The sequence below is a fragment of the Haliotis rufescens genome, unplaced genomic scaffold (genome assembly GCF_023055435.1).
Source record: "Haliotis rufescens isolate VD_foot unplaced genomic scaffold, xgHalRufe1.0.p SCAF_2, whole genome shotgun sequence".
Lineage (NCBI taxonomy): Eukaryota > Metazoa > Mollusca > Gastropoda > Lepetellida > Haliotidae > Haliotis > Haliotis rufescens.
In genome coordinates, this window is record NW_025963890.1 from 5434961 (window position 1) to 5447644 (window position 12684).

A 12684-nucleotide genomic window follows, 5' to 3' on the forward strand; every position below is an offset into this window, starting at 1 on the left:
TCAGGGTGAATCCGGGTTTCAACCCTATCATCATTGGATTCTGGCATACCTAAGGGATGCAACTCTGCAAAGTGAAGATGTTTGGATTACCTGTGCACCAGAAAGAGGACTGTTCTATTACCATTATTATTTCCTTGAAATCATTTGTAACAGACATTGCATATACATCATGTTTCAGCATAGATTAATTTAAACTATACCACTAAATAAAAAGATAACGACCAGCTGATTCTTCCTGTCATGTCATGACATATTATCATACCATAGTAACGTGAAAGAATCAAGTGGTCCTTAATTTCTTTTTAGAAGTACATTTCATTCACAATTCATTGCTAATGAAACTTTGGACACAGTTTTCTCCATCTATGGAACCTGAGAAGAGAAGACCCTTACCCAAAATGGGATCCCGCTGCTATAAAGCTATATGTGAGAGATCGTTCCTGCTCCACAACCTTCCTTGATATTAAACTTGTCATTCCTGGGTAATGGAACCCTGCCAGAGAGATTAGGCCATAGTAGACAGGGGTAGACAGACTGGGCAAATCCAACTAGTCGGGAGCTCATTTTTGACGATTGTTACAATAAAAGAGCTAGATCTTGGTTGAAAACAACTAGTCCTTCTGGACTTTCACAAGTCTAGGACTAGTCGCCATGTCTCTGCCTGGTAGAGTGTTGGTCTATTACCTCAGCAAGATAAGCTCAGTTATGGCTGTCATGTTGGAATTGATGTTAGACACGTGGAAATGTGGCAAGGAAAACACCAGGCACTTGCCAGCTCACCTAAAGCAACCTTCCTCAAAAGTACAGTTTGCCTATATTAAACTATGATGGTGATGTCAGGCTATTGTTGTAGCAGTTGATACTGAGCCAGATATTCACTGGCCATTCTGAGTTGTAGTTTAACAAGAAAAACTGATGCAACTATAGGTCATTACATAAAGAATGTGGAGAATGTATATATCAACCATTACATGGTTGAAGTCAGAGAAATTACTCGAATCTGTCTATTTCTGAAGTAGAACCAACATATTCTTATGATTTCTTTATTACTTATTTTATTATATTTATTGGTAGAGGGCAGAAAATAGAGCTGATGTCCCTACAGTGGCCAGGATGCTCAAACATGCAGTGATCACATCGGCTAATTATCAATCTTAGTTTTACAGTTTAAACTTTATCATGTTATCTATTATGTATACTTTATATCTATGATATTTCTTATTAATGACATTTAAATGGTATTTATAAATTTGAACATCAGATGAAATCTGTATGTGGCTTGTCAGACAGACAGCTGAAATGTGGCTCAGCATGAACTACATTAAAGGCTGCAATTGTTGTTTTATTTAAATCATCAGTGAAGATTTGAAGACGACAGTGCATAATGATTAGTATGAAACACTGTGTGTTATGACGAGTATCATATCCCACTCCATATACTGCAATATACACTGACTCTCATACCCGGCTGACCCGTGAAGATCCAGGGTAGAATAGGTCTTCAGCAACCCTTGCTTGCTGTAAAAGGCGACTATGCTTGTCGTAAAAGGCAACTAACGGGATCGGGGGGTCAGTCTTGCTGACTTGGTTGATGCATGTCATCGATCCCAATTGCGTGTTTGGTGTCACTTGAACATGCATAAACCCAATCTCATTAAACTCAGATCTTAGTACTCGCTGCCGCTGAACAAAGATCTGAGGGCATCCCATTACGGGTCATGTCAGACTGACCTTGCGGGAACTTTGACCGACCAATGAAATGACTGACAAGAAGTCGACATTAGCCAATCAGAAGGCAGCTTTCTCGTGCTTTACGGCACTAATTTCAAATTAGCGACAACACTTTCAAACATATTTTGACAAATTCTCATAAAAAATTTGAAACAAGAATAAAAGAACATTCTGGAATGCCTAATAGATGGTCTAGATTGTATGGATTCAGCCGTTAAGCCCGTAACTATCATTCTGAATACCCCGTGTTAAAGTTTTCGAGGTTGCATGATAAGAAATCACATTCCGACTGTCACTTTGGTAAGCGACGCTCTGATTGGTCGGATGAAAGGTTGTTCTGACGTGACCCCTAATGGGATGTCCTCAGATCTTTGTTTAGCGATAGCGAGAACTTAGATCTGATTTTAATGAGATTGGCATAAACCTGCACTTCTTCAACATAGAAACAGTTAAATTTCTTGATGCAACTTAAGCTGATAGTAGCATGAATCTTTGTTCTCAAAATGATGGATCATGAGATGCTATTTTAAGGAGAGAAAAAAGTGAAAATATTATGCATTTTAATCCAGTAAAAATATGAAAAAAACCAGAAGTTGATTTTTTCATAATCCCGTTTAGAATTTTCAGTGTGAGTATGTTGAGTGAAGGTCCGCATCAAAACATCCTGACATATTATCAATAAAACATATTGATCAGTGTGTCGACCGTCTGTGCGAGTGAGTGAAATGCAACAACAAAATGTCGATAACCTGGCTGGCATAACAAAAACCTCACACAAGGCAACATATTCAGTTAACTTTCTAAAGTACAGAACACAAAATCTGAACCATCTTGTTTATTCTCGTCTATATCCCATATATTAACCAGGAACTGCATACAAAAATATGTAACCCAAGAAAAAAGTCCTGTCTGGTGAAAGAGTCATAATTGTTAATGTCTCCTTAAACATTGTATCTATACCATAAAGTGCCAGGCTAATGATTGATCATATCGTCCAGCCTATAACATATCATAATGCACTGTGCATCTGTGGACGAGTTCAGTCTTCTCCCATGAAATACTATCAGCTGAAAGATGAGTACCCCGTATCAAAGGTCATGTTCCTCAACTGACAAAAAGATGGTGTGAATGTTTTAAAATTCAAGCTATTGCAATATTTTAGTTTGAGTGTAGTTAACATGGTTAACAACTTGTGCCATCTGCCAGTGACATTAGCAACTGTATTTCATTATCTGATGGTACATGAACACAATATTATTTGTGTTTCTTTAGTTAAACGTGACATTTGCTTCTTCAAACTCAGGCCCCATCCATTTTCAGACAAAGAAAGTCATCTGTACCGACTAAGCAAACGTGTGAACAAAAACCCAACTACACATGTATCTAAATATCAATATCAATTCAGTAAAACAAATTGTTCATATTTTGTACATTTTTATTATCAAATTAATATTAAAAAGGCAAATAAATTTGCATTTGCATTAATTATTATCTATGTAAGCCGAAAAGAGTAGTAATAGAGCCACAAGGCTCTGTAGCTCACCTAACTAATAAAGAAATAATTTTATGACACTTCACCCTTACTTTGGTAACAACATTTACAGTGAGTTACAGAAAACATTATTCCAGAAAAAAAGAGAGTACAAATAGTGATGCCCTGAACAAACTTAGATCTTCTTATATTCATTAGACTCCCACAAAGCTAAAGCCCTTGCCCTGTGGTTCTTCAGAATCAGATTTTAATACTTTTTGTAAAATTTAATTTTATATAAAAACATTTTTTTTATATTTTACAATAAAATCACATTGACTTGAAATAAATATGATGTTTTCATTAGGAGGAACCTGCATGCCAAAGTTCAGCTTCATCAGTCAAACAGTAGCGGAGGAGGAATTATCAAAGAGCATGGTAAATGTGTAAGGTCAGTGTCTTGTTTACTGGGGGTCACAGGATTGTAGTAGTCTGTCATGTGAAAGGGAACCCTCTTGAAGTTTGTTTGTTTGTTGTTTAACGCGGCACTCAGCAATATTCCAGCCATATGACGGGGGTCAGTAAATAATCAAGTCTGGACCAGACAATCCAGTGATTGACATCATGAGCATTGATCCACGCAATTGGATACGATGACATGCATCAACCAAGTCAGCGAGCCTGACCACCTGATCCTGTTAGTCGCCTCTTACGACAAGCACAGTCGCCTTTTACGGCAAGCATGGTTTGCTGAAGACCTATTCTACCCGGGGTCTTCACTATTGAAGTGCTTATGGCTGAAGCAATGCGGCAATTGTGGCTTTGGCCAGCCATGGATAACTGACACCCTAGTGAAATCTGTGGACTGTTTGGATCTGTTTGAACTTGTTTTGCTACTGCCTCCTATATTCTATATAGGTGTACATGGTGTAGGGTGTCAAAACATTGCTTGGACCAATCCATCCTACCGACAGTTTTTCCTTATGTTGCTCATGTTGCTTGTGTTGCTTGAACCATTTTTTGGTTTGGGTTCCATAGTAAACATATGCGAAGGCCTACTTTTTGTTATTGCTCCTCAATGTATTCAGATAATTTGATGAAACATGGTGGCAGACTTGTGTGTGGTTGTATCTAAGATATTATTTTCCAATTTTGCACGTAATTAGAAGCTGTTTGCCCTATCAACATTTTAGCTTTGGTGATACCATCTGTTATGCTGTAAACATGGTAAAGGTTGAACCAAGGTCAAAATATACAAGTATTTGTCACAAAGTGACGAAATGTCCCCCGCCTGTATATACACCATAGTACCAAATATGAAGACAATCCAGCGATTAGTTCTCGAGATATTGCTGCAACACCGTTTTCCAACTCCAAAAACAGATTTGCCTGCTGTGACCTTGAAAATGGGGTCAAGGTCACCAAAACCGACTGGTGTATGCGGTGTCTGTATATACACCATAGTTCCAAATATGAAGACAATCCAGCGATTAGTTCTTGAGATATCGCGGCAACACCGTTTTCTAACTCCAAAAGCAGATTTGCCTGCTGTGACCTTGAAAATGGGGTCAAGGTCACCAAAACCGACTGGTGTCTGCAGAATTTGTATATACACCATAGTTCCAAATATGAAGACAATCCAGTGTTTAGTTCTTGAGATATCGCGGCAACAAACAGGTGGGACATACGGACGGACGTACGGACGTACGTACGGACGGTCGTGAATACTATATCCCCCGCTTCGCGCTTTCGCGCGGCAGGGGACAATAATATAGCCAAAATGGAACATACATGTTAGGCCCCACTACCAACTGCAGCTATGCTAAATTTCAATACATTTTAAAGAAAATGGCCGATAAATAGCCACTAATGGGTACCTAAATAAAGTTGCTGAGGTGGCCATTTTTAACATCGGATCAAAATCCTGTGAGCACTTGTTACAGACACAATACATGTAGCTTCATTCATGTGATGTTTCAGATTCAAATCAAAAGCCTTGTAAAAAAAAATATATACCGTATTCGACGTAATAAGCGCCCAGGGCGCTCTCAAAATTAGAAATAGGGGGCTCTTATTAGAATATTTATTTGGTGAGAGAAAAGACAGAGTTGAAAGATTGTAAATTTTGTGGTTTATGCTGACAGCCTGAAATGATATAAAAGAAGAATGTGTGTGTATTATACACGATAGATATATTTTCGAGAATTTAATTGCCCATAATTAAGGGTGCATACAACACACGAGTGTGTATTATACACGAATAAATAAGTCTTGTGTACATTAATCAATCGGAAGGGTGCTAATTGGGATTGTTCACTAGCCAATATATTAGCAAATATCGCCATGGGCGCTTATTAGAGCGGGGCGCTTATTATGACGAATATGGTATATATATAAAAATGCCCAAACCTTTATTATATGTTCTTACGAAAACCACACACCCATGGGGAGCCCCAGCAGCCTATGCCGGTCACGAGGAGTCGCCTAAATTGATTGGGTGGTCTGGCCTGGTGACTTGGCTGATTGTGTGACTTTGTGCCCTGATGGTGTGGATCATTGCTCACAATATCAAACACTGGAATCAGCTGTTTCTAGAGAAACCATAGCTCGGGTCATTCATACAAAGTTTCAGTTACAAAGGCCTTGTAGTTTCAGAGATGTTCAAAATGCAAACGTTAATAATGGATCGGTAGATGGACAATGAACGACTCACAACTAAGCTCCCCTGACTGTCAGCCAGGTGAGCTAAAAATCTTTCACTGTTACTATGAACCATGCTGTATGTTGACGCTGTGGAAACAACTGTCTTCATCACCAAGCCGTGCATCAACAGCTGCATCAACAGCTGTTGATAGGTAATGTCTATATTGTATCTGCAATTATTATCTTGTTACGATCAGACACAACAGCTGCTTTTGTGAGACAAGCTCACATTCCACTGCAGTACACAATGCAACTAGAGACTGTAGACACATAGAATATGGGCTCTAAAATAGGGGTTTCAATTCAAGAATTTAATCCTCAACTGATATGAAAAAGCATTTATAACAAAGCTTTAAATACATAGTTTTCCTTAAAAAATATTGCGTATTGAGTGAGTGAGTTGGGTTTAACGCTGCTTTTAACATTATTCCAGTTATATCACGGCATGTCAGCTTAATGGCATGTCAGCTGGGAATGTACAGGGTAAAGATGTAGGCAATATGTATCTATCTTGTTAATAAAGGCGATGTAAGTTTTTCTACTTTGTTGTAAAAATCGGGTGTTCTTTAACGTCTTTTGAGGAGTATATATTGTTTGAGACCTTTAGGCACCTGCAGAAAGGTTATCAGCACAATATTACTACACATGGACATAAACTACAGATAAACTTAATATTCTTCCCTCGGACTGAGAATTAACATCGTTTCACTCACAGCTGAGTGTATCTTTACATAAGCACAAAGTCTGATATCGGACCATGTTTCAAAGTATACTGCTATTGTAATCTTTCCATGTTGTAGAGCGTTTTCTTTTTCAGAATACATAAAAAAATTATGAAATAACTACATGCCTTTAACAGCAACCATTAACAGAGTAAAACATCCACAAATCTTGCATGTGTGAACTTATCAGCATTGCATTTGTTGATAAAGAATTGGTGCAAACTACTCCGTCACCAACCATCAGGTTCAATAGCTGCAATAAACTAATACAGCAAATAATTGACCTGATTTGACTTGTTGTCAAGAGATAATGCGGGGCTAATTTCAGTAAGGATAATTGTGCAGAATTCTCAAACTTAACAAGGATACAGATTTAGATCATATATTGATCATATACTATGTACAGACAGGTTTGGGCGCTCTCCATACATACTGACGTAAATACAACCAAGCGCCTCTTCAAAATCAATCCTTAAATCACCACTCCAAACTCTGAACATTCTCCTCAGAATGTTTAATAATCAAAACATCAATAACATGTGTGAATGTTAAACTTGTCAAATAAATCATTAAAATTAAGAGGTCCCAGAGTCCTTGAGGTTTCTGGTTAAAGTATTAACACTGTGATCAAACGTGACTGAGGACCTTTGTGATATTTTAAGCTATTGCAATAATACATCTTCAGTTTCGACCACTGTCAGAATGTTGCCACACCAATTCGGTTTTCCAGCAGTTTGAGGATTGATGATGTCTAGCTTGTCTATGATGGCGAGGACCCATTGAGCGTGAGTCTGGATGCGAGCCAGGTACTAGTCTACTAACCGAAGACGAGGACCCAAAGAGTGTGAGTGTGGATGCGAGCCAGTTACTAGTCTACTAGTCTACTAGCCAAAGCAGCAACCCTCGTACTCACCCCCCGTATGTACCAGCGACCACGAGAGAGAGGTATCCGGACCGCTCAGACTTGGCCACGTACTGACAGGTCATACTGGTGGTAGCTGGCATGTGTACACCTTGCATAACAACAGGTCAACACACCACAGCATCAATACAGGCCATGAGGGCAATGATAGAAGCATGAGGAAGTGAAATGGGGAGATTAATACAACTTGATCTAACCAGGGTGCCGTTGTACAAAACAACCTCAGCAATGTCAATGTTAAGGTACGGGAGTTAAAATCGCTATGATCGCTTTGTACAACGGCACCCTGGTGTTTTATTAGTTCCAAAACTAACAAGGCCATTGATGAAGCATGAATGTAAACGATGAAGGGAACATGCATAGCCATTTTAAATGAGGCTTGGTGTTTGGTAGTGAGGCGGGCAGGAATGAATATCTAATAATTCATAATTTCATAAGGTTTTAAATTGGTATAATAGAATGCTTTCATCTTCAAGCATGACAAGGTAGTATATGAAATTTGCACTAGCCTGCTAGTTCACAGCTAGAAAAAATAAAAACAAAAAAAAACTGACTGAACAAAGGCATAAATTGCCTGTTACGCTGCTAAAATAAATCTCAAAAACTTGGTCAGACATTAGTTCACTACTACACAAAATTGACCTACTACAGAGTTGCCAGCTACCTAATCAGCCTTAGAAATTCATTTTTAAAAGTTCTAGTCCAGAGTCCATAGGACTAGTGTAAACCTTTTTTCTCTGGTCCTCAGAGTATGTAGCCAGTCCTGCTTGAACAAGACAGAAATGTTTACCATGTTTACATTTTCGGTCAGCTTTATTCAGGACCAATTTGTAACAAACTGCAATGAAGTATTAAAAACCGGATCAGAAAAAATAGCCCTTAAATGCTACTAGTCAATAAGAACTACTCTCATTGAGTTTTTACTTGCCTTCAGCACAATTAAGTAGACTTTGTCCGGCAGACTAGAGCAAATTTCAAGGCTGCCTAATGGTAAAAGTGGTAGTCCATTAGCATGATTAGGAAATCTTAAGTCTTTCCTGAACTTTCAGGTCTTGGACTAGAAGACTTATGTTAATTTGGAAACCCTGCCAGAAACTACAGGCTACCTCGTCACAAGACTTTCACAACAGATTTCCTTTGTATACCCCATGTTGCTCATATACAGTGAAACCTCATTAGACTGGACCCTAATAATCTGGAAAACCCCACCTACCAAACATTTACTGTTGGGAACCGTTACATAGTGACATTACCATGTACCCATGACTCATGAATACAGACATTCATTAATCAGGAAGATTTCCCATCACACCATATTGTCACAAGCAAGATCAGAAAAATCAACTAAAAAGCTTCTAGTTTAAAAAGATACAGTAAGGGTTAGTAAATGTTTCTGACATACAGCCTGAGTTCGAAGTTATGACGGTCCCAGGGTGGTTGAGGTTTGCTCCGATAGAAATTTAAATTTAAGTATTCGATAAATATTTAACATTTAACATTAGGGTTAAGACAAGGACTCCTTAACGTCCATGCTTAATTTTGAACACTGTTGAAAGACATAAGGACATGAAAGACTTTGCTCATACAATTTCGATTCAGGTCTTGAAATTGATGCCATGGTAGCAAGAAGCAAACATTCCACCTGAGACTGGTCAGCTACCTGAGAAATATATGGCAGAATATTTCAGCTATTGATCCATTTATCTGACTGACCTAAACAGTATATTGCCTTCAAGTCAACCAGTCCTTGTTTTAGCCCCTTAATGCCGAATGCCAGGCAGGGTAACAACAATTATATGTATCATCTTTTAATATCTTTTTGTATGACGCGCCTGGGGATCGAACCCCTGACCTTCCGCTGCTCTGGGCAGATGCTCTATTTAACAGACCATGGAGACATTAGTGAATGAGTGAGATTTTACGCCGCTTTATATTCCAGCAATATTCCAGCAATATCACGGCGGGGGACACCAGAAATGGGCTTCACACATTGTACCCATGTCGGGAATCGAACCCGGGTCTTCGGCGTGATGAGCGAACGCTTTAACCACTAGGCTACCTGACCGCCCCATTAGTGAATGAAGAGACTACTAAATGGCATCACTTGACTTAATGAAACATGAATTTGGTATATTTGGATTTTGCTGTCATGGATTTAGAAACTACCTGAAATGAAATTAGTACTAGTAGCAAAAATGGTTTTCAAAACAGTTCATTTCTCATTTCTCTAGCTCTGCAAAATTAAGTTATTAACTGTACCAAATCTGAAACCTCTTATAATATATGATAATTTATTGCAATTTATGATAAGAAAGAAACAAAACGTCAGCACATATGTTGTATTTGCTGAGTGATTTCCTGTTTGATGAAGCATGGCATCAAACCTCAGTGCTGCAGCAAAATATTTCTATTGTGATGCAAATGTGTCTGAATTCTTGATCACTCTGCCTGACAATGAGTGAGTGAGTATGGTTTTACGCCGCTTTTAGCAATATTCCAGCAATATCACGGCGGGGGACACCAGAAATGGGCTTCACACATTGTACCCATGTCCGGAATCGAACCCGGGTCTTTGGCGTGACGAGCGAACGCTTTAACAACTAGCCTACCCGACCGCCCCTGCCTGACAATGATTATTGACTGCATCTGCACCCAGGTATAACAGCACAAGCTGTCATTGTCCGTCAGGTTTCATTAGCATCACTGACATCCCTTTTCATTATTCAAGATGGTTAAAGAAAGAAATGAACTTTCTATAACCAATCTCACAACAGGGATTTATCTAGGGTTCCAAACTAATTGCCCTTGGCAGGCAAATTGAAAAAAAATCGATATTTTGTTCAAGTTCTTATTGTCCTAAATAAAGAGGTATTTTAACTTTGAATTTTCACATTGTATTCAAAGCAATACTTTTAGATTAAGCATTAAGGACTCTTCCTCTATATTATCCTGTTATTTGTGAACTACAAGTCATCTTACAAAGCCATAAACAGCATGAATTGGGAAATGTTTAATTCCAATTTAAATTTTTGACTGACATTAGCTGCAGACTTAGGGCTGAATATTGGCCTCTCAGCAGGTGTAGATAAATCCCAGCATAACCATGTTAAGTTAAATTTAACAGCTAAATAAATTCATAACCATTGCATATTTGACCTTTTAGCTTTTGCAGTAATAGATGGGTAAGAGGTGACAGAGTGAAAGCTGTTCTGTGAGGAACATTATTTAGAATATCACATAGTGATGTGCACTGTTATTGATCTTATACATTGGAAGACAACAAACTGTTTTGCATGAGGAAGATAATAACCCAACAGTGTGAGTATCTGTCTGTGCCACTGGAGACTAATTATGTAATAGTTAATCTAATTAGCATTAACAAATGTACATAATGATACACTACTAATGTGTTTATGATAATCTGAAATAAACACGTCATATCATATATGATAATGTATGGCATATCAAATAAACATTTTCTCAACAAAAGATTATGGAAATCTACATTTGCTTAAAGCAAAGTTACAGATTAACTGTTTGGTTCGTTGTTTAACGCCGCACTCAGCAATATTCCAGCTCTATGGCGGCGGTCTGTAAATAATCAAGTCAGGACCAGACAATCCAGTGATTGACATCATGAGCATCGATCTACGCAATTTGGATACGATGACATATATCAACCAATTCAGCAAGCCTGACCAACCAATCCTATTAGTAACTTCTAACGACAAGCATAGTCGCCTCTTACGACAAGCATGGTTCTCTGATGGTGCTGATGATACGGATGATGAGATCAGTTGTAGATAATAATCAGTTAACTGAATACTATCATTGAGACCACCTCATGCTATCAAAATGAACTCAATAAAGAAATTCAGCATCAATCTCCAAATGACCAAAGTCTGGATAGTCAGACTTGCCATTTTAAAACAAAATCACAAAACATATATCACAGAACAGTGTGAGCTTACCTTGGCAAACTCCTAACAGGACTCTGGACAACACAACGATGTAGAGAGACATGTGTTTGTCTGTTGACAGGTATGCAACTTGTGGCGTCCAGAATGTGATGAGTGACCACAGACATGCTGCTATGGGTAGGACAATGTCCCCACCAATGCGGTCACTCAGGTACCCACCCAGAAACTGTGTCATGGTGTACCCCCAGAAAAAGGCCGACAAGACAGTGCCCTGAAAAAGAAATATATAAACCACTAGAGATATACAACCATGAACACATCAAGCAACATCCCTGATGAAAACATATATTTTGGATAATTTTAAACGCCATTATCATGGTTTTCATTATTATGGGGGGGGGGATGGGTTACCAGTCATCAAAGGTGCCAAACTATTCACTATGCTGGGTTGTGTCCCTTTTGTGTGCCATGATCCTATGATTGTGGGTTCAAACCTCAGATTCAACCTATTAATATTCTATGACTGTGAGGACCATACCCCGGACAACCTATGCTTGTGGGTTCCACTAAGGTGGTAAACATGGTAAATGCCAAACACTTGCATCACTTCAGACTTTTCTTTTACATTAAGCTGACAAGACACAAAACATGGATATTGTTCAAAGTGGCTCATTCACTCATTAAAATATAACGTAGCTAATGTGTGTGATAAAAGCAGTGCGCGAAAAGTATGGGTAATATTGGCCTTATGACTAGCCCCACGCTTGCCGTTCCTCCACTGAATCAAAGTAGCTAATGTGTGTGATAAAAGCGGTGTGCGAAAAGTATGGGTAATATTGGCCTTATGACTAGCCCCACGCTTGCCGTTCCTCCACTGAATCAAAGTAGCTAATGTGTGTGATAAAAGCGGTGTGCGAAAAGTATGGGTAATATTGGCCTTATGACTAGCCCCACGCTTGCCGTTCCTCCACTGAATCAAAGTAGCTAATGTGTGTGATAAAAGCAGTGTGCGAAAAGTATGGGTAATATTGGCCTTATGACTAGCCCCACGCTTGCCGTTCCTCCACTGAATCAAAGTAGCTAATGTGTGTGATAAAAGCAGTGCGCGAAAAGTATGGGTAATATTGGCCTTATGACTAGCCCCACGCTTGCCGTTCTTCCACTGAATCAAAGTAGCTAATGTGTGTGATAAAAGCAGTGCGCGAAAAGTATGGG

General features: G+C 38.8%; 1 protein-coding gene across 1 annotated transcript in view; it reads right to left on the reverse strand.

The window, feature by feature from the left end:
* The window catches only part of LOC124112795 (solute carrier family 17 member 9-like), a 39181-nt gene that overhangs the window by 21744 nt on the left and 4753 nt on the right, over nt 1-12684 (reverse strand). Inside the window, exons 3-4 of the mRNA XM_046472939.2 lie at nt 11521-11740; nt 7541-7640 (exon numbers count right to left, since the gene is read on the reverse strand). Of these exons, the coding sequence (XP_046328895.1) occupies nt 7541-7640; nt 11521-11740 (320 nt within the window). The remainder of the gene's footprint in view (nt 1-7540; nt 7641-11520; nt 11741-12684) is intronic.